Source organism: Cupressus sempervirens, chromosome 7, assembly GCF_028749045.1.
Source record: "Cupressus sempervirens isolate cs-2001-9-10 chromosome 7, ASM2874904v1, whole genome shotgun sequence".
Taxonomy (NCBI): Eukaryota; Viridiplantae; Streptophyta; class Pinopsida; order Cupressales; family Cupressaceae; genus Cupressus; species Cupressus sempervirens.
This window is the reverse complement of record NC_143124.1, coordinates 357685175-357707557: the sequence shown is the minus strand read 5'-3', so window position 1 is coordinate 357707557 and position 22383 is coordinate 357685175. Positions and strand designations below refer to the sequence as shown.

Below are 22383 nucleotides of genomic sequence, written 5' to 3'. Positions count from 1 at the left end.
GCTTCAATAATGGTTCTATTTTTTCTTTCTGCGACTCCATTTTGTTGAGGATTATAAGGTATTGTATACTCCGTCTTAATCCCAACAGAATTGCAAAAACTTTTGAAGATTTCAAATGTATATTCACCTCCATTGTTTGATCTTAATGTTTTAATCCTTTTACCGGTCTAATTTTCCACTAAGGCTCTAAGGTTTTGAATTTTGATAGTACTTCATTTGACTCTTTGGCTTTCACAAAATAGATCCAAGTCTTCCTAGAGAAGTCATCAATGAAAGATACATAATAAAGGAATCCCCCAAGAGATGGTGTGGGCATGGGTCCACATAAGTCTAAGTGGATTAGTTCCAAGACTAATCTTGACTTGTGTTCACTAGAGGGAAATTGTCTTTTTATTATTTTCCCTAGAGCACACCCTTTGCAAGTTCCTATATGTGTTGAGTCTAGTTTAGGGGTTCCAGAAGTGATCTTTTCTAAATTTGGAAGTGAGTTGAACCCAATATGTCCAAGTCGTCTATGCCATAATTCATTAACATTTGATGTTTCATGACTAAGGGCTTGCTTTTGAATATTGCTTAATCTATATAATGTACCAAATCTGGACCCTATGATAATAGCTCTTTTTAGACTTGAGTTATTAGGCCGGTATAGTACTTCATCTTTATTGAAGGTGACTTGATATCAATCATCAATTAGACTTGAGATTGAAACTAGATTTCTCTTTATACCTAGTACAAATAAGACATCTTTGAGATTAATTGTAGCTCCATCTTTTAATTTGATGGAACATGCCCCAATACCTTTAATAGGATAGGTAGAGTTGTTTCCAATTGTGACTCCTTGAGTAATATAAGTTCCAAATGTATCAAACATATCTTTGAATCCAGAGATGTGACGAGATGCACCACTATCTATGATCCAAGCTTCCTTATTTGAATTTACTTCACTTGAAAGTGCAGAATAGTATAGTTGATTTTCATCTTCTTTTGTTTCAGCTAGGGAGGCTAATATTATTTTCTCTCTGTGGACAGTTTCTGAAGGTGTGTCCCATCTTCTCACACTTATAACACTTAACTTGGGAGTAATCCTTATTTCTAAAATTCTTTTTCTTATTATTGAATTTCCTTCTATTGAATTTTCTCTTTTGTTTGTTTGAGACAGTGTGGAGAGCTTGATTTTCTCCCTCTTGATTTGATGTGATTCCTCTGGAGAACCTTGATTCTTCTTATATGCATTCATTTTTTAGCTGGTCAAAAGTAGGAATTGAAGATCTACTTACCACTTGAATGAAAGTATCCCAAGACATTGGTAGTCCTCTAAGGGCTATTAATGAAAGTTCTTGATCTTCTATTTTGTTTCCAATAGACGATAAGTGTTTCTTCATTTCATAAATTTTCTTGAAATAAGATTGAATGGAATCTCCTTTTTCCATTTTAGTATTCAGTAGTTGAGTTTTTAAGGTGATCAATCTACTTGAGTTATTTATCTCAAATGTATTTTTTATGGTCTTAAATACCACATATGCAATTTTGATATCTGATATAGAAGGAAGAATGTGATCCTTTACTGAATCGATAATAATTTTCCTTGCTTTATTGTTTTGAATTTTCCAGGTGAGTCTTTCTAATTCATTTTGAGGCATTGGAATATCTTCTTCAATGAAGATTTCTAGTTCCAGTTCTTAAAGAATCGTAATAATACAAGTTTTCCAAGAGAAAAAAATTGATGCACCTTTAAGTCTATCTTCCACTCTGACAGTGTTTATCATTCAGTCTTCCCTTTTTAACTAAGATGAAATTTGAGATTTCTCTACCAATTTGGCTCTAATACCATGTAAAGTTTTTATATATAATTGGTGTATATATAATTGGTGTAAATTTCAATTTCTATATATAATGAATTGAAAGACTTTAGATTTCTAAGGTAGATATGATCATACAATAATATCTTAATATTAATAATTGAATTTTACAATTAATTAATATATGAAAATTATATATATTAATATCTTGTTTACGTATGTATTGAAAAATACAATATAGCTTTTATGCAATGGGAATATACTTGACTGCCTTGGTGATTGATCAAGTATATCCATCGCATTATATATATATGAAACACAGGGAAAGAGGACATGTCCCTTAGTCAAGACTGTCCAATCAGTAATTATAATGTGCTTACAGCACCAACAGACCAGGATCAATAATGTTGATAACAAATCATTCGATAAAGGTGGTAAAGATAAATGACAAAGGGTTATTACAAAATGCTTGACTTATATTAGTAATATAAAATACATTTATAAGGTATATATATATAACTTATAAGTTATAAGTTATATATATATATAATCAATGAGCAATCGATAATAATGTAATAATGTATAGATACACATGATAGATCTATAAACGCAAATTAATTCCAATTTCTCACACAGCTAACATATTTAACATTGTCGACATCATTTCTGACTATGACTAAGTAATGATGAGGCAATAAAACTTAGCACAATAAAAAACAATCCACAATTTTAAAGCAATAAAACTTAGTGCAATAGAAGGATTTGAATATTTTCATGTTAGTCACACTAGAAGGGGTGGGAATGTGTTAGCGGATAAAATGGCTAATGTAGGTGTGAACTTGTAAGATCAAATTGAACCGGTAGAAGACTTTAGACATCTTAATCTTTTTCTTTGAGAAATGATCCTTTGTCGACATCCTTTCTGAATGTGACTAAGTAATGATGAGGTGGAGTGATGGTTTAGTAGATGTAGGCGACGATATACATGAGCACATGATGGAGGTTTCGGATAGAGGGGTGTGATTGTAATGATGAGATGGTGTCAGTTCTTGTGATGCGAGAAACAAGAAAACTTTCTAGATTAAGGCAGAGTATATAGCTAGCTCATAGTGCTAAGGTTGTTGTCATTCAACAATGGGTGGTGTAAAAACTAAAGGAGTCACCAAGTGTGAGCTCCTAGTTGGTTGTGTTTTGATCGTCTATTTTATGTAGTAGGGCCTAATTTTCTCTGTCATGTTTGTGTGTTTGTATCAATGGTCGAAGGGGTAGTGTGTTGGTTTTTGGGTTGCAATGTATGGGTGGGTATTGAAAATCAAGGCATTTAGGCCTTCTCTTTTGAAAATGTAAAATTGTCTATGAATCAATAAATTTATCACTTATCAAACAAACAAAAAGACTCTTGGGATGGTTACTCTCCCATTCTTGCTAGTTTCCCTCAACTTATTCTCTTTGTAATATTTTTACTAATGTTTTTGAAAAAAGAAAGGGTGTAGAATTTTAAAACCATAAAGTGTCATGGTTACTCTGAGTTTGCTTATTAGTAAGAGCCATGTGAGTAGCCATTGGGAGGTTCAGTTGAAGATTGTATTGAAATGGCTAAAATCTTGGAGAGAAGATTATGGTGTTCCCTTGAAGAAAGAAATATTGATGCAAGAGCATCTTGGGTTTTCTCAGTGGCTACTTTGGAGTTCATGGGAGAAGGCTCGATAGTTGCTTTGGAGGGTGCTTGGACTGGTACTCTATTGAAGGAGAGGTGCTCAATAGAGGTTACTCAATCAGTTTTTGGGAATTCTTGGTTGAGAACTCAGTTGATGAATAGATCACAGATCCTAGAGGTGATCATTTGTCAAAGGAGCTCAGCATAGCTTGGGGCACTCGGTCGTCAAACGCACTCGACGATGCTTGCAGGAACTCGGCATGCACTAGGAGCACGATTTATATTGCCTAGTTTGATTGCTTTGTTGACCAAGTAGATCGGACAATGAAGGGGCTCGGTTATGTCTAGTGGAATGCTAACACTCGACGAGGATTTTTTTTGATGCTCGATTTGGTCTTGGTTTTGTGTTAACTAAGTTGTCTATGGGCCAATCATGGCATTTAATTTGGGTTGTGGGTAGTTAATGAGTGTTGCAGCCGATTGGTGGCTTATGCATATATTTAATGTAAGGGTTTATTTTAATGTGAAACGGGCTAGGACGACCTATGGCTTAGTTGGGTATAAGTAGGGGTGTTTTGTGGAGTCTTAAGTGATCATGATTATTATTCATCCAACTTGGAGAAGAGGATGTGGCAGAAGAGCGAATTTTGAGAAAGGCTAGTAGTTGAATCTTGGGAAACAAGGAGATTGCTTGGTGGGCTTGCAAGCACAAATTAAAATCTTTCTTAGAGGTTTCTACCATAGTGTGGATCTAGACTAGCTAGTGTTGGGATTGGATCTTGAGGGATCTTGCAGAACTATTTTTGTAATTGCTATTGTATTTGACCCTAACTCAAAAGGCCTTACAGTCAAGCATATTACATGTAAATAGGTATTTTAAGAATAAAGAGTTGAGAATTGGTATCAAATTGTGCATCTTGTGTTGTGTTTCCATTGTGTGATTATTTGCATGGATCCGGATTACCTCCAGTAGGGTAACCTAGAAGTCTCGTTGCATCAGATATTTTGCCCTAGTGTCCCAACCCAAAAAGAAAATTTACAGTTGTTGCAAGGTATACTTTGTTTGATGCACAAAGGCATGGTCTAGACAATGTGCAATGGTGGAAGAAGGTATGGAATAGCTTTCCTTGGCATAACTTTTTCTTATAGCTAGTTGTTCAAAGGAAATGCCTTACTTCAACGAATCTTCAGAGGCGCGGGTTTTGGTGTTTGCCTACTTATGTTCTTTGTAAGTGTAGTGTAGAATGCAACTCTCATTTATTTTTATAATGCCCTTTCTCGAGAGAGATATGGCATAGGCAATAGGGGTCATGGCGACATGCCTATATTCATGCCACCTCCTTAATTGAATTTTGGAAGTACAAGTAGACCTCCAACGAAGACATCTTTTCTACGAACAGTTTCAATTGTTGGGCCTACTCTCACTATCTAGAATCTTTGGTTGGAAACAAACCATAAGGTTTTATGTGATACCAAACTAGGGAGTCCCCTTTTGTAGCAAAAGATAGTTTGGCAAGCTCTTGGAGACTATTTATGCTAAGTGTGATATATCTAAAAATGTAGATCCCAATGTTTAAGCTATTGTGAGGAATTTGAGTATGGAAGATAGTAGACAAGGATACAATGTTGGCTAAACATATTGTCATGTTAAGTGAAAGGCCTCTTCCAAGTGTTGTCTTGAAGATTAATACAGATGTATTCTCTCATGGGAACCCAGAGCATGTTGGTATTGGTGGTAGAGATAATGATGAAGATGTTTTCTCCTCTCTATTTATGAAGTATGAGCCTCTTGCTATTACGAGTACAATTGAGAAAGGCATTTCTCTTGCATAGATAAAAACAATCTGAGTCAAACTCTTAGATTGTTGTGGATATGTTGAACAAATAGGATTTGTATAATGTTAGTTGACAATTAACCTCTATGATCCAACAAATTTTGAGCCTAACCACTCCTTAGAGTTTGTTTCCTTTTACCATATCCCCAAAGAGTGGAATAAAGTGGCTAATTGATTGGCCAAATAAGCTACGATGATGGTTTTGATACTAAAGGGAGGGATAGTTTACCCTCTTAATTATCTTTGAAACCTAGAGAGGTTAATGTGGGAGGATAGGATTATGTAGTATTGGGAATTGAAGATTCTTTTGGACCCCTTATCTGTTGTTTTTGTCTCAATTAGCCTCTGGCCTATGCTTTGTATAAGTGAGTTCATTTGAATAAATCTTTACAATTTGATTCGAAAGGGGAGAAAAAGCACATCTACTGAAACAGCCTTGCATAGTTTGGTTTTGTTAGGAATGTCATGAAATACAAAAGAAAAATTAATAGGTGTGTGCAGTTTTTAATTGTTATTTATTTTAACTTATTCTTAAAAGATATTTTCTATTCAAGGACAAATAATGATAGCTGTGCATTTATATATATACATAAGCGAAAAGGTTACGACAAATGGTTACGCAAAATTGCACAGTATTTTCTATTGCTAAATTCCTTGGGAATCGTAATGGTGTGCCTAAATGCCAAATCAAGTAAAAGAATAAGATTAATTCATTGAAAGTGAGTTGGCATTTTACGTATTGAATTTAAAATAAAAGTACATCCACCATGGGCACGGATATCCTTCAGTTCGATATGATCTTTCTTTTCCAATTATTATCTTTTTTAATTAAAATTGATAGACTAATTTTAGGTAAAACAAACTCTATAGAATTGGACCATATGAACACTTTCCGCTGCGTTATTCTGAAAAAGCCTCGTGTTCACGCAAAAAATTGCCATTACCATATGTTTTCATTATGCGTGTAGAATATATTTGAAAACATCAAACAAGTTAAGAAATTTTATTTAAGTAACGTGAAAGCTAAAAATCAATGATGAAATGCTTGATTTATAAATCTATCTTACTAAGAAAGTTTCTGATTAGGAAAGTAACAAATAGCAGGAAATTATACATCATTCAATTTAACTGCCTCACTGTGTATGGTAAACGCAACTCACGCTAGCCATTGTAGAATAGCTTATAGACGCTATTACAGAATGGCAAAACCACACTATTTTCCTGTTTTTCCAATTTGGAAGAAAAAAATTTAAAATCTACAATGTTCAGCTCATCCTTCTACGCACTTTCTCTTACTGCAGTATTTCCTGACTCGGATTTTAATCACCACGATTTGACTAATAGAGATTGACTGGAAGTAGCATTGATAGGACACTTTATAAGGATATCCTACTTTAAGCCAAGAGGTAATTATGTGGGGCTGAACTGGTTTCACTCTTCTTGTAGCTAGTAGAAGACTCTCTTCCCTCCCATGTAAAACAAGCTTCGATATCCCACCTTTCAAAGAGAGTTTGGTTATCATTTCACAGCTTTTAACACATTTATTTGCCTACACTAGCTTTCAAATATTGTTCTAAAACCGTACACTGAAATAGAGCACTCCACTCCAAAGGCTATTGTTAACTTAAACTGAAAGGGACTGGATATTATCATTGCAATATTTTGTCCAAACTTGGATTTTGGATCTTATGTTATAATTTGTTAATAAAATGCAACTCTTGCAAACAAGTTGATAGAAGAATATATGATGTACAGTAAGTATAAAAAATGTCATGTTCTATTAAAATTATGAAGTAATAATTATTGATGTTTCACATACACGTCACAATTACTACTGACGTGCAATGCATCTTATACATACTTTGGTTATGAAACCTGCAATACCTGGTCTGAGTGAAATATATCCTCACTGTATTATTTCAACTCAATCATCATCATTTAGCGACCAAAATGAATGATGTACATGCCTCCGGAGAATGCATAGATGAAGCAAGCGGGAGTTATCATAAAGGATGGTGTATTTGATCTGCAAGTCTAAAGAATATAGTACTTGTGCTGTATTTCAAACTTACAACTAATTGTGAATGGAACTAAGAGTGATTTGACTAATAATTGACAAGGGCAATTCAAATAAAAAAAATTAATCATAAATGTGAACTTTTGAACAGGGTAGTTGGCTGATGCAAGTGTGCATACCTATAAGAGGCAGCATGTTCTGCGGATAAATTGTTGCAACAAAGGAAACAAAATCCAAACCAATAATTTATTTATAAGAGCATTGCAAAGTGCAGCTCAAAAAACAGATTGCTTTTAGAAAACTACATATTCATTGCCTTCACAATTAAGGACCAAAAATTAAGAAAACATCTTACATGAAAATAGAAAATTTTAAGTCCGGAACTCAACTTGATCCAGTCACACGTTGTGCAATCCAGCCCAGCCCATCATATAGGCCTTCCCCTGTTAAAGCACAACAAGCTTGTATGTGCCAATCATGATTTTTTATAGTATGTAAGGATAGAGCATCACTAATCTCAGCAGGGGTCATTGCTTCTTTAAGGTCCTGCTTATTAGCGAAGACAAGTAAAACAGCATGTTCAAGATCTTCATGCTGCAAGAGTTTAAAAAGCTCATCTTTAATAATTGCAATCCTTGCTCTATCCGTACTGTCAACAACTACCACAACCGAATTTGTGCCTCGGTAGTATGTTGCCCATGATGCTCGAAGACGTTCTTGACCACCCAAGTCCCATACCTGATGGCACCTCATTGCAAAAGAACTCATTGTAAGTATATGCTTTCATTACAAACAGCGTTTAAGAGACTTCGGTAATGTTTTACAACACCAAATCAAATCATGCACTAGCCTGCCTTCAGCAAGACATAATTTTTCATAATCTTTGCTAATTAATGATGTTCAAATATAATGTTTGCTTCTTGACTACTGAAACAAAATTGAGATTGAAGATTATAAACGTACAAGCAAAATCAAGCTGGAAGAATTTAACAGACAGAAACTTCACCATTTATAAGCAAAATTTTAAAATACATTTTTTGCCACTGCCTGGGACATGTATTGGGTCAAAGAGGAGTAAGACATACCAAAATAGTAGATTTATCCTCAATATTTCCCAACTCAGCTGACAAAAAATGCAATTACAAAACAAAAATATGGGCTGCATCTTCATCAATGTATCTCATGTAGCAAAAAAAATATTTACTATCTTGATTGACAGTAGATCTCCTAATGACAATACAGCATACCGTAGATTAAAAAAATTTCAGGTAAGAACGTTTTATAGTATGTACTATGAATACACTTATATAAAGGAAGAAAAAAATTGCTCATCCAAATTGTAAGAACTATATTATTTCAATCCTATTTGAAATATGATGCATGCTTAAGCAGAACAGGGACACACATGAGGACAGGTACAGGCACGGAAATGTCATTTTCATATTATATTTAAATATGGTTGACAAGATACAGAACACTAAAAGCAATCTCCTGACAACTGTACAGCATAATATAGATATAAATAACATAGATATAAATATCTCAAGAATGTAAGCAAGTTTTATAGAACGAATACACTTACTAGGCTGTAACTGTTGATGCTTGGCAGTGAGCAAACAGCCACAGTTAAGGGAGCATATCAATGCCTCCTAGCAAGGAAAATAATACCAGTCCTAAGTCAAGAAAAGGGGGCCACCAACAATAGGAAAACAGCACCCAAAAATATGGAAGGCATACCCACCAAGAAAGAAGAGGGAAAAAAATAACTGGGAAGTTGGTATCTGCAAGGAAAGATGAAGAATCGCCCATAAAAAGGGGTATGCACAATAAAGTTGCTCAATCAAGGGAAAACGGTCGCTGTTAAAGAGATGAAAGGGCACCTCTCCGCTAGGAAATAGACTTATAGTTATTATCAAGGACAATGAATAGTTGTCTCAACTAGAGGGAACATGATAGACAGCCACACAAACTGCCCCCTAGACTTACTCTCTTTTGTTGCTTCAAAATCTGCTACCACCAAAAAATATCCACATGGCAGTTTATGTCTTTTATGCAGCTCTCAAATACTACCAAACTTGCTCAATTGTGTGCCCTAGTTGGTCAGCCACACCTACAGCATTAATGCAAGCAATAGAATCACTCCCAACAGGAATAATACAGGCTATTGAGCATTTCTGTTGGATAATTAGAGCAAAAATTGACAGAGCGCATTGTGGCAATTTGGAATACTACCACCTTTGTTACATGTAAAATTGCTGCACCACAAAGCATCACCAACATAGCTGCAGGTAACTAAAATCTTTATGGTTAACATTGCACTATCACTAAAACCCATTCTAATAATAATAAGTGACAGACTGATAGGTTAATTTGCTGCATTTTGAAACACTCTTAGCATCTGTATACAGTTGTATTAAGGCAAGATGAGCCTGTTAGAGTTGTTATAGGTGATAGGTAATTGCATGCAAATTGAGCTGGATAGAGGTGACAGAAGTTTCCTGGGCAGTCCTTGTCATTTATCAGATCAGCTCGAATCTAGTTAATATCAGCACCCAGAGAGTTCACCTCATTATTCTCATCTTGCCATATTATAGTTGTATGGGTGTCCATCTTGACATTTCTTAACAGGAGTAAAGTTGATTTCTCGAAACGGTAATTAAAATTCTGGAGATGCCACTCTTGTTTTCTGTCATGAAGCCATAGGTTTCATATCCATTTTAAACCTCTGGAGAGGGCATCAATATGAGTACCTGTTGAACCAAAAAGGGCTCATTTACCCTTGACGCCGTGACCTGAGATTCAGTTCAATTGTGATAAGCGATTGAGATGTTTCTGGCACATAGCTTGTAATTTTATTTTTTTAAATTGCATTGCAATAAACTAAAACTTTGGAAGTTCTACCAACTTATCGAAAAACTGCAAAATAAGATTCAAAAAAGTTTTGAATTAGATAATAAATCAAACATATACCTGATATCGAGCAAACAAAAAAGAACTCTAAAAACTTTTATACCAGATGGGATAAATGAAAAAAAGGAACACTCATTCAATGATGGGGGGCAGACAAAATTTTTGAGAGAGCTCCAAAGGAAACCTAAGCTGGCTGAAGGAGGAATTATCAAAGATGTCTGGATTCTAAAAATATGACCATTGCAAGTGCAATTCACATTAAAAAAGCTTCCAATAATAAAGCTAAAGCAATTTCTCCAGTGTCAAGATCAATATTTTGTCCCTGCTAAATATGACTGCAAGTTTTATTTTAAATCAGCTGCTCTGATATAATTTATGATGTCAAAATCAAATTTTAAAAAAGGAGCACCCATTCAATGGGAGGGCTAGTCACAACTTTTAAGAGACCTCCAAAGGAAACCTAAGTTGCCTGAAGAAGGAATTATCAAAGATGTCTGGATTCTGGAAATATGACCATTGCGACTGCAATTCGCATTGAAAAAGCTTCCAATAATAAAGCCAAAGCAATTGCTCTAGTGTCAAGATGGATATTTTGTCCCTACTAAATATGACAGCAAATTTTATTTTAAACCAGCTGCTCTGATATAATTTATAATGTCACACTCAATTTTAGGGTAAATAGTTGACATATATAATGGAATGAAGTCAGCATCGTACAAACCGTAAATGTGTATCAATGTCTACCCACAGAATTAACAACTCCGATGTAAAATCAAACCCCATAAACCCTGAAACACAACATTAAAAACAACTTTCACCTCCAAGTTGAGCTACACACTCAACAGCTTTGCTCTATGAGATTTTTTGTTTCTGGATTCAATTGTGTTTGTTTTTTAGCACCAACATTTCGGATCACAAACTGTGTTTTTCTAGCTTTTCTCTAATCCAACAAATCCAGATGAAATATACAAAACATGTATTGCAGGGGGATATCCAGAAAATATGCCTTGCATTCATGCAGATTGCATTCAAGCCCAATATGTATGTTGAGATCATCGTGAAAGGTAGATGTAGCTTCAAATATAATGAACCAAACTTAACAAACTAGATTTAAACATGGTTTTGCAATAACAATCACAGCCCAGAAGCAATTTTGCAATAACCAAGCTGAGGCCCTACTGCTCCTCTCTGGTCTACAATACGCTATCAGATTGGGAATTCCCCATATCCATATTGAAGGAGATTCATTATTAATTATGGAGGCACTCAAATCACAATCTTGCACCAACTGGAAGATTTATTACATAATGGTTCAAATTAGGACTCCATAGTCCAAATTTGCATCCTATCAGATCTCATACACATTCTGTTAAGGCAACCGGTTAGCAGATATGTTGGAAAACTACAGTTGCGATTATCAACAACTCAGCTTTAATGCCACTACCCCCCAGTTAGCTGGATTTATGGATTTTGTTTCAATTTTGAATTCTGAAAGGCTTTTTTGAGTTAACGGTCGACTCACCTCCCCATTCCATTTGCCTTAACTTGCCCCAAAGTTCCCATGCATGTTTTCCAATTCTTTTGAGTTCCCCTTTTCTTCTATGTGCCTGCACTTCCATTTACTCTCACTAACCAATTTTCCTGGCATCCAAATCTCTGCAACAGTAGTGCACCAATCCACGTGAATTTGGTGCAACTGATTCACATGTCACCATACTAATCAGCATGTCTGCCATATTGTCCAGTTTATTGGGATACTGCCATACCGCTTTTATCTCTCACTTCCTACCAAGAACATTGATTGTTGTTCTCCCACTTCCTACTTCCATTCGCCATTCCCCGTGATTTACTCGTGCTATTTCTGCTCTTGCCATGTCCATTTTGCAATTTTTCATTTCATGGGCACGATTCAAATGACTATTGTCATCGCGACAATGTGATTCATCCCATTCTTTTCGGGATTCTCTGCCACCAAATCATTTGGCACATCTGATCCATTGTTGTCGCAGACCAATACTTGTCAATCTTACACAATGGCTTTCAAATTCAAATTTACCCAAACCAGCCTGAATGCCATCTGTTGCAGCTTGACAACCTGTTTCCACAGTTTGCATGCCATGGCTTGCACTGCATAAGTCAATTCACATTATTGGTATTCAGTGCTTGTTACTACTTAATTCACATGCTCCTTCGTGAAAATTGTCACATGCCTCTTGGTATCCTGGGAATTCATGGCATCATCAGAATCGATCTTTGATAACAGCAAGAAAATTAGAGTTGATCTGCACTGTCAGATCTACAATATGGACTACAGCCCCTCCAATTATCAGGCAGTACTCTGACCTCTGTATGGTCAACATGCTCTCACAGTCCGAGTTTCAAACAGTGATCTCAATCTATTGTTTCATATGGACTGTGTCGACTGTGCAAGAAATGTTTGTTTGGTAATTGGTGAAGATGTCTTGGCCCCTTTAACTCGTAGATTAATTTATCTTCATCATATTATTTCCATTTTCCTTTCCAATGTGATCGATTTCCTTCAATCTGAAGATGATGTGATAAAGTTAGTGCATAAGGTTGTAAGGCTTGGTGTGGTTTCAGACAATGATTTATACATTACCATTCAAACCTATAATCTGTGATCCAGTGATGCACTTATTGAAGGGCTCCTCAACAATGAAAAACCGGTAACATGTTCACTACATGATTTGGTCTATGATGCCATCAAACACTCTATAGAGATGCAAGACTTTCAATATGCCACTCATACCCTTGCTCATCATAAGGACAACCAGGATTCAGGGTTTTCTGCTACAATCGGGACACGTGTCATTGCATTATTCACTCTCATTCAGCATATTACATGCCCCCAAGACTTTCGATATGTCACTCATACCCTTGCTCATCATAAGGACAAGCTGGATTCAGGGTTTTCTGCTACAGTCGGGACTCGTGTCGCTGCATTATTCACTCTCATTCAGCATACATATGCCCCCCTTTATCCAGTTGCTAAGGTTAAATCCCGTAGCAGAAAATGTTATGATCATTTCATGCATCTTCATGAGTGTATGGAAGATTAATTAGGAGCTTCTCTCTCTTTACCTTGTTTTCCTTTCTCACTGTGTACGACGTATTCTTTAGGCATTTAGATCTTTATGTTTCAGATACTTTAATTCCTTACATTGTTTCTTTATGCCTTTATGGCTTTTTTGTAATCACTTATTCCTATTTAATAATTTATTAATATATTTATAAGGGCTTCGGCCTTTTGGTTTAAACAAAAAGTCAATCACAGCATAAATTTTCTCCATGATATTATGTTGGAATAACATTCACCCAGATTGCGGATCAAACCCGTAATTGAAGATAAACTAGAGTGTGTTAATAATAAATAGGACCAAAATGCTATACAACTTGATATTACCACAGCAATCTCCAGGTGAAAAACAACAGCTATAATGAAAATAAGAAAGGCTAGCCAACCATAACAATAAACAGCAACTGGTCTACTTAGTCAGGAATAATGCTACAAGAACAGAACAAAGTAATCACTGCTCAGTCTGGGATCTAGAATAACTCGCTTCATATTGCATAAACAAGATGAAGATGTGATGCGCCACCATGAACACTAATTTCACTAGTCTATTCTCCTGCAACAACTATAAGTGTCATGCTGACTCAAATATCGCCAATATTGACCATCATTAACACTCAAAAGTGAATGAGATATGCTTTCTGGATTTGGTTGTGTAGAGTTTTTTTATCATCAACGTTTCGGATCATACTACATGATCCATCATCAGGATGCAAGAGAAGAACATAAAATGATAGATTGCAGATCTAGCACACCACAAAAATAACAAAGGGGGAGGGGGGCTGAGGAGAGAGAAAAGAAGGTACAAGGGTGACAAGACCAGACACCAACCTGAACAAGAAACCAATAAATACCAGCTTATAAATAAATTTAATAAAATAAAATAATAATATTAATAACAAATAATAAATAATTAAACAATAAAAATAATGGGACAATAAAACCATAAAAAGAAGAAGACCATAAAGAATTGAATGTCTACAAAAAATAAAAATAACACGAGTATATTAATGAAATCTAAAAATAGGATTTAGTAAATAACTCTTATCTACATAAGTTCCTATTTTTAGATTTCATTAATATACTCGTGTTATTTTTATTTTTTGTAGACATTCAATTCTTTATGGTCTTCTTCTTTTTATGGTTTTATTGTCCCATTATTTTTATTGTTTAATTATTTATTATTTGTTATTAATATTATTATTTTATTTTATTAAATTTGTTTATAAGCTGGTATTTATTGGTTTCTTGTTCAGGTTGGTGTCTGGTCTTGTCACCCTTGTACCTTCTTTTCTCTCTCCTCAGCCCCCCTTCCCCTTTGTTATTTTTGTGGTGTGCTAGATTTGCAATCTATCATTTTATGTTCTCCTGCATCCTGATGATGGATCATGTAGTATGATCCGAAACATTGATGATAAAAAAACTCTACACAATCAAATCCAGAAAGCGTATCTCATTCTCATGGATTGTGGAAATCTAATAGATCTTACTCAAAAGTGACCTCTAGATAAGAACTGCTCCTTCGGCCAAAAATGTTTTTGTCCTCAAATCTATTTTCTCAAACTCTGGGGTTATGAACGACTTCAGATTACAGGTTTTGGATATTTCATAATAATCCTTTTTTCGCTCTCAGTTCATTGAACACTAAAAAAGGACGTCAAAATCCATGATAAGTGCCAACTCAAGACAGAAATGTGTGAAGGACAACCCATGCTAATTGAGCATTGTGGTTTTCAAACTCTAAAAGTTATGAACTTTGAATTAGGGTTTTGGAAAATTACATAATAATCCTTTTGCTCCCCCCTTCAGTCCATTATACACTAAGAAAGGGCATCAAGATCAACAACCATGGCCACCACCTCAAGGCTAAAATATGTCGAGGACAACCCATAGTAATTGAGCACCGTTCCACCTTAAATTGCAGCTAAAAATATCTTCTTTCTGTGGAAATGGACTTAGAGAGGCATGGTAAAATGTCCTCTACACGCTACAATAATCCTTGAAAGTAATGGTAAGGGTCCCTTAGAGTTTGGAACCTTAACTCCCTTGTTAATGGCAGCCCTTGCTGTTCTCTTCATTTGCACACCTCTGTCCACATGAAACCACATCCTCAGTCTTATATTGTACTTTTCTGACCACAAAAACCTTCTGGAAGATTTTGCATCCACCAGAGCATTAATGGCTGCCTATTCGTGCAGGGAGGTGACTGGATGAACAATGCAAATAGGTGACAGTTTCAAAGCTTGCGGGACATAGATTGCTCATGACACACACCGCTAATCACAGATCAGAATCGGGGCAGGAAGAATTCTAGCAAGGCCAAGTCAAAAACTTCAATAAAACAAAGAAAAAGACAAGGGACCCATGAAAGGTATGCCTAGGCGAAGAAGTTAACAAGGACAGAAAAGAAAGTAGAAATGGGAGAAAAGGCAAGCCAAGAAGGAAGATTCCACAACTCGAACAGCTTACCTAGACTTAGAAATATAAAAATGCCTCCATACTTGGAACATACTTAGAAATGCCACAGACCTTACACAAATGCATGGTGGGTGAAGGGCAAAAACTCTTACAAAAATTTAGATCAACAGAGACCTTGGAGATGGAAAAACAACACTTTGGACTACAAGATAGATTATAGGGAAAGGTGACAATAGAGGCCAATATTTGGTCTTAGAATTCAATAATTGAATTAGGATGGAGACTCAATTCTTTATAAATAACATGAAGCCAAGAGGAGTCTAGAATTGGAAAACTAAATTGGGCCTTGAAGAAAGGAGATGACCTGCAAAATTAATTTAACATTTTATCTTTGCTTCAGAAAGTCAAATGATGGAGCAGATAGATTAGCTTCGATTAGAAAGAAGCCACAATGTTCAATGGTGGGGTAGTTGGATCCTTTGTTCCATAGGCACAGAGATAAACTAGAATAGGATATGTCATGAAACAATTACATAAATGCTAAAATAGATAGGCAATTGAATATATTTGACATCAAAGAAAAGAACGTGGAGGTCTGTTGAACATAATACTATTCCTGTTTCTCCCTATCATGCTCTCAAACTACTCAATCTCAAGAAAGTTGGAAAACTGAAATGTTTCTAAGGATAAAGTGATAGTTTTGGAGACTGCTCCTATGGTTGCAGGCCAATACATTGTTTCTGAGTATAATATACAGCGATTTTGTGGGTTTGTCAAATTGAGAGTGAAGAGCTTTCATGGTTCTTTCTGGAAGTTTTGTATTCTGAAATTGTGATTTTGATTGAGGAAAAGCAAGTTGATGCCAATATTACGATAATAGATTATCGTCTATTATTAGTTAATGGTAATCTATTTGTAATCTATTGTAAATATTAGAATGTTTCTAATATTTAGTTAGTTTTTATTAGCTGTAGCTTTTTTTAGCTTTCTTTCAGCTAAAATAGAATGTTTTTATTCTTTACGATCGTTTCCTAAGGAAACATCGTTCCATTCTTTTGTATAAAATGACCTCTCGGTCTCTGTTAATAACAAGCAAGTATTTTACCAATTACTTCGTAATATGGTATCAGAACCTATACTTCAAATTTTTTTGGAAAAATTATAATTCCTTTTGAAATTATTTGTTCAGATTTTTCACAACCATTTCGAAGGTGTTTTCTCCAAAATCTGCCTAGGGTTTTTGTTCAGTGAAAATTTCCTCTATGCAAATCGCGGGTCTTGGTCTCTGGTCAAGTTTGAAATTATTGCAGAGCTCATTTTTTCTAAATTGCATCACAAACACCTCCCAATAGCAGCTTGATCTTCTTGGAAGTGGTCACAACTTTCTCTGTAAATCACGTTTTTTGCAGATGACTCTTGTTGTGGCCATTCATCCAAAACGTGCAGTTGCACATGTTTATTTGAGCAATCATCTAATGATTCAGTGACATCTCTGCTAGAAACAACGCTTTTTTCATCTCTATGGAAAAATCAATTGTTTGCTACTTCAAATTGCCATTTTCTCTGCAACAAATGACCTCCATAGCTGCCGACGACCTTGGAAAATTTTGTTGGTTCCAAATTCTTGATGGGTTTTTCGAGAGCTCAACTGGGTTGTCTAATTTTTCTAGGTGCCTCAATTTTCAAGCCAACAGATCGAAAACCAACAACATATTCCTTTTGGATTTTTTGAGCTCTCTTCTGGGTCACTCACCAAATTCTCTAAGTCTTTCATTTTTTACCTCGAAGAACGTGTCATCGCAAACTTTCAATTTTTTTATTGCAAAATGTGCCATGCATCTCTGACAAACATTCTACTCGAGCACAACTCAAAATTCAATTGTCAAATTATGGCACTTGGAAGCAGTGGATCATCGCAATTTTTTAATATCAGAATACCAATCAACTTGTTATGGGTGTTACGAAGCGTCCGACTACTCCTAGTACTGCTCAGGATACATGGGATCTAAATAATAGAGAGGCAATGATGCTTCTCAAATTATCTATGGTTGATGATCAGCTCTCTTAGATTCCATCCGACAAGACAACTGCCGAGATATGGGCACATCTCAAAGGTCTTCGTGAGACTTCTGACAAAAGCAGAGTTTTCTTCTCGAAGAACATTGTTTTCTATTATCATGGATGAGTGAAACACACTCCAAGCACACCTAAATAGGATTCAAGAAATCCGTGATCAATTGCTTGACATTGGTCGCAAGATGGAGGAAGAGGAAATTGTGATTGTCACTCTCTAGAGTTTATCAAAATCCTATGAACATTTTATCAAGACTCTCAACATCACGTCTTTTGTGTTGATTTGAAATTCACTGATCTCTGCACACTTCTGCTTCAGTAAGATCAGTGGAAACAATGATTCGGGACCAGCTCCACCTCCACCTCCATAGAACAAGCCTTTGTTGCAAAATCCTTTCAAAAGGATAAAGGTAAGTTCCAGCAGTCATCTCAGCTGAAGTCTTCTGCTCCAGCATCAGATGGCTCCCGGAAGAAGAACATTCAATGCAACTATTGCCACAAGTTTGGTCACATGAAGGTTGAATATCGGAAATGATTAGCTGCACAATCTAAGCAATTGGGTTCGTAGAACAAAGCAAACAGTGCAGAGCATACTATGCAAACGGAATCTCCATTTTACGCCTTCATGGCTAAAAGACCTACAAATCATGTGAAGTCGTCTACCTCGTATATTGATTCAGGTGCCTCTCGTCATTTCACTCACCGCAGAGATTGGTTTACTAACTACCATCCTTATTCAAACTATTATTTTTTGTGGCGGAGAAAAGTACATTGTTGTCAGCAAAGGCAACATTCAGATTCAATCTGCTAGGAGGAATCTCATTTTCCTCAATGTGTACTATGTTCCACAGTTCCAAGGATGGAACTAAATCCACTCTCAGTCAGTCAGTTACTACGACATTCTCTCCACACTTGGATGTCACCTTCAATTCTCATCAATGTACCATCACTGATTGGGCGACTCAATCTATTGTTGCAGTGGGTCTTGAGGATCATGGTCTTTTTCGACTTACTAATTATGGTGATTCTCGGGACTTAGCTATGGCTGCTCAACAGTCTTCCGTTAGCACACTTTGGCATCAACGATATGAGCACTTAAATGTGCACTATCTCTCTCAGCTTGCTCGGGATGAGCTTGTCCTTGGATTGACAGAGATTCAAACTTAGCAACTTGGAGTTTGTGATGCATCACAGGCTAGGAAGCAACATCGTACACCCTTCACAAGTGGCGATTCATGGCGAACTTCTCAGGTCCTTCAACTTGTTCATGCCAATATTTGCAACCCTATGGCCACTCCTGTTCTTGGGTCTAGGTATTTTTGTAGTTTGTTGATGATTTCAATAGAAGAATGTGGGTGTATTTCCTTAAAAAGAAATCAAAAGCATTTCTTGTATTTCAAAAGTTTAAACCTTTAGTTGAAAAAGACTCTGGGAAATCTATTATTACTCTTAAAAAAGACAACGGGGGGGATTTTGTTCTAATGATTTCTCTAGCTTCTTGGATACTCATGGCATCAAACGTCAGTTAAAAACACCTCACACACCACAACAGAATCATGTAGTTGAACGTCGAAACAGAACAATCACCGAGATGGCTCGATCCATGCTTGAACACAAGCATGTTTGAAAGAAGTTTTGGGTAGAAGCAGTCAACACTACAGTTTATCTTTTGAACCAGTCACTCACAGTGGCGGTCAAAGGTAAAACTTCAGAAGAGGCCTGGTCAATTTGCAAGCCCAAATTCAGTCACTTGAAGGTTTTTGGTTCCCTTGCTTTTGTTTGGATCCCTGATGCGTCACGCACCAAGTTGGTTGCCAAGAGTCAAAAACTCATGCTCATTGGATACAGTATCTTCCCAAAGCCTACCCCCTGATCGATGTTGAGACATCTCATCTCATCTACAGTTGTGATGTAGTCTTTGATGAGCAGTGAGGACCATTCATGCTTGTTTCTCCTGTTCATGATCCAGTAGACCAGCCTATGAAGTCTCATGATTTGGGAGTTAGTCTTCATTAGGTCCACCTAATGGGAGGGCTCCAGTAGCTCCTGCAACTCCAATTATACCAATGATCCCTGTACAGACACCTCCAGCTTCTCCTGCAGGATCACCACAATTTGTAAATGCTTTACCTAGGTTTGATCCAGATTCTTTGAATGAGGAACCTGATCACCAGGCATCTCCTGATACTAATGTTGGTCGTTCTCCTCTCCGACCTAAGCGGTGGGCTAAAACACTTGCTGATCTTCGTGATAATGAGCTCATTAATGGAAGAACTCTTTGAAAAAAGAGGAAATGTAAAGAGTTTGTCAACTTTTCTCTGATGGCCAACATTCACGATGTGTTTGAACCTCAAACATACTTCGAGGCTAAAGGAAATCCAAGGTGGGAACAAGCCATGAAATCTGAACACCAAAGCCTGTTGAAGAATAACACCTGGGTCCTTTTTGATCTTCCATCAGGAAAGAAACCCATTGGTTGCAAATGGGTTTACAAAATCAAATACAAATCGGATGGTACTTTGGATAAGTACAAAGCTCATTTAGTTGCGAAGGGCTTTGCTCAGCATCAGGGCATTGATTATGAGAAAACCTTTGCTCCTACTACAAAGATGAGCACCATCAAATTAGTCCTAGCCATGGCAGCTCAGTTTGGCTAGAAGGTCCATAAAATGGACATCAAAAGTGCTTTCCTGAATGGTGATCTCCATTAAGAGGTCTACATGACGTAGCCTCCTAGTTTCAAGGTTACTAGTAAAGACCATCAAGTTCTCAGATTGGTAAAAGCTCTCTATGGCTTGTAGTGGGGCCCTTGGGTATGGTACATAAAAATTGATAAATACCTCAATGATCAAGGCTTCCAGAGGAGTTCTTCAAACTCAAATTTGTACATCAAGACCACTGACAATGACATCATCCTTCATTTATGTGGATGATTTGATCATCACTAGCAGTTTGGCATCTTTGATTCAAGAAATCAAACAAAATTTATGCCAGCCTTTGATATGACTGACCTTGGGCTCATGCATTATTGCCTAGGTAGTGAGGTTTGACAACAGTCTTCTAGTATATTCATCTCTCAGTCCAAATATGTCAGGGCTTTGTTAGACAAATTTCGTATGTAGGATTGCAATCCTACATCTACACCTATGGAGAAAGGTCTCAAATTATCCGCAAAGTCTGATTCTCCTTCTGTTGATGATACTACATACAAGCAACTAGTAGGCAGCCTCATCTACCTCTCTGCTACTAGGCCTGACATCAACTTTGCAGTTAGCTACATCTCACACTTTATGACAGCTCCTAAGGTTGATCATTGGATGGTCACAAAGTGTATGCTTCATTATGTGAAAGGCACTTCAGAATATGGACTTCTTTACTCTTGAAGTTCTAATCCTAGACAGAGTGGGTTCACAGATTCAGATTGGGCAGGCTCTATTGACGATAAAAAGTAAACTTTTGGATATGTGTTCAGTTTGAAATCCGGTGCAGTCACATGGACTAGTAAGAAGCAACAAGCAGTTTCTCTCTCCTCTACAGAGGCCGAATACAGAGGGAATGTTAAGGCAAGATCTGTGTTACAACCCAATTTTTGGCTCTATTCAAAATGTTCATATATAACCACTAAGGCATCATGTGAAGTCTATTGACAGGTAAAATTAGTTACAATCATGTGAAATGGTAAGATGGTTAATCATTATAATCTCATATGAAGTTGGCATGCTAGTTAATCATTATGATGATATTTTCAAGCTATTTTGGAAAGTTGGTTATTTATCATGAATTCATGGGAACTAAAAAGGCGGTTAGCCGTTATGATTGTTTATGATTAATAACTTGTTCTGGTAATATGATTTAATTGTGGAAAATTTCCTTGTAGGATGCATGCCAAAAGAGTGGAAGCATTGTCAGAAAAGAATTGAGCACAGGGGCACCACCATCATTGGGCAAGTAAGTATGAATCTTGAATCACCATGGCTAAGGGTAAAGGACTAGGCAAGCAAGAGTGTACATTGGGCAATACCATGAGCTACTTGGTCAAACACATATAAAAATATATAGCTATCATTATCAAATTTCATGTTTAGAACCATTACCTTTGTTGTTTGGTGATGTCATGTCCATTTTTCTTTTATCATCACCTATATATATATATATAGAATACTACTAGGATATTTATAGTTCGTACTTATTAATGTATGTATATATATACATGTGCATACATCAAGAGGATATGATGTTATAATAAACAATATTCTCCAAACTACGCATGTATATAGTTACACGCATTTTTAATGAATGCAACTTTAGATACAATAATAGCATGATGGAATCATTTAAGAATAATATATATGTGTGTGTGTGTATGTATATATATAAATGTTTTTCAATGTTGCTCTTTAATATTTCAAACTTATAACTCTCTATGAGAGGCGACATGTACACTTGGCGCCCCCTTCTTTTCAAATTGGCGAACTCAAGAAAACCGAGGATCTTGTTTTTAAAACTGCCACCTTGGGCCGCGGCATTATATTAAAAACTTCTCACATTGCCGAGGACAACATTCACCTTTTCTTCCCTCT

At 36.3% G+C, this 22383-nt stretch overlaps 1 protein-coding gene across 1 annotated transcript in view; it reads right to left on the bottom strand.

Moving 5' to 3' along the window:
• Positions 1-7416: 7416 nt before the first annotated feature.
• The window catches only part of ARFC1 (ADP-ribosylation factor C1), a 32878-nt gene continuing 17911 nt past the window's right edge, over positions 7417-22383 (bottom strand). The window contains exon 2 of the mRNA XM_089791444.1: positions 7417-8046. Coding sequence (XP_089647570.1) covers positions 7693-8046 — 354 coding nt within the window. The 3' untranslated portion in view covers positions 7417-7692. The remainder of the gene's footprint in view (positions 8047-22383) is intronic.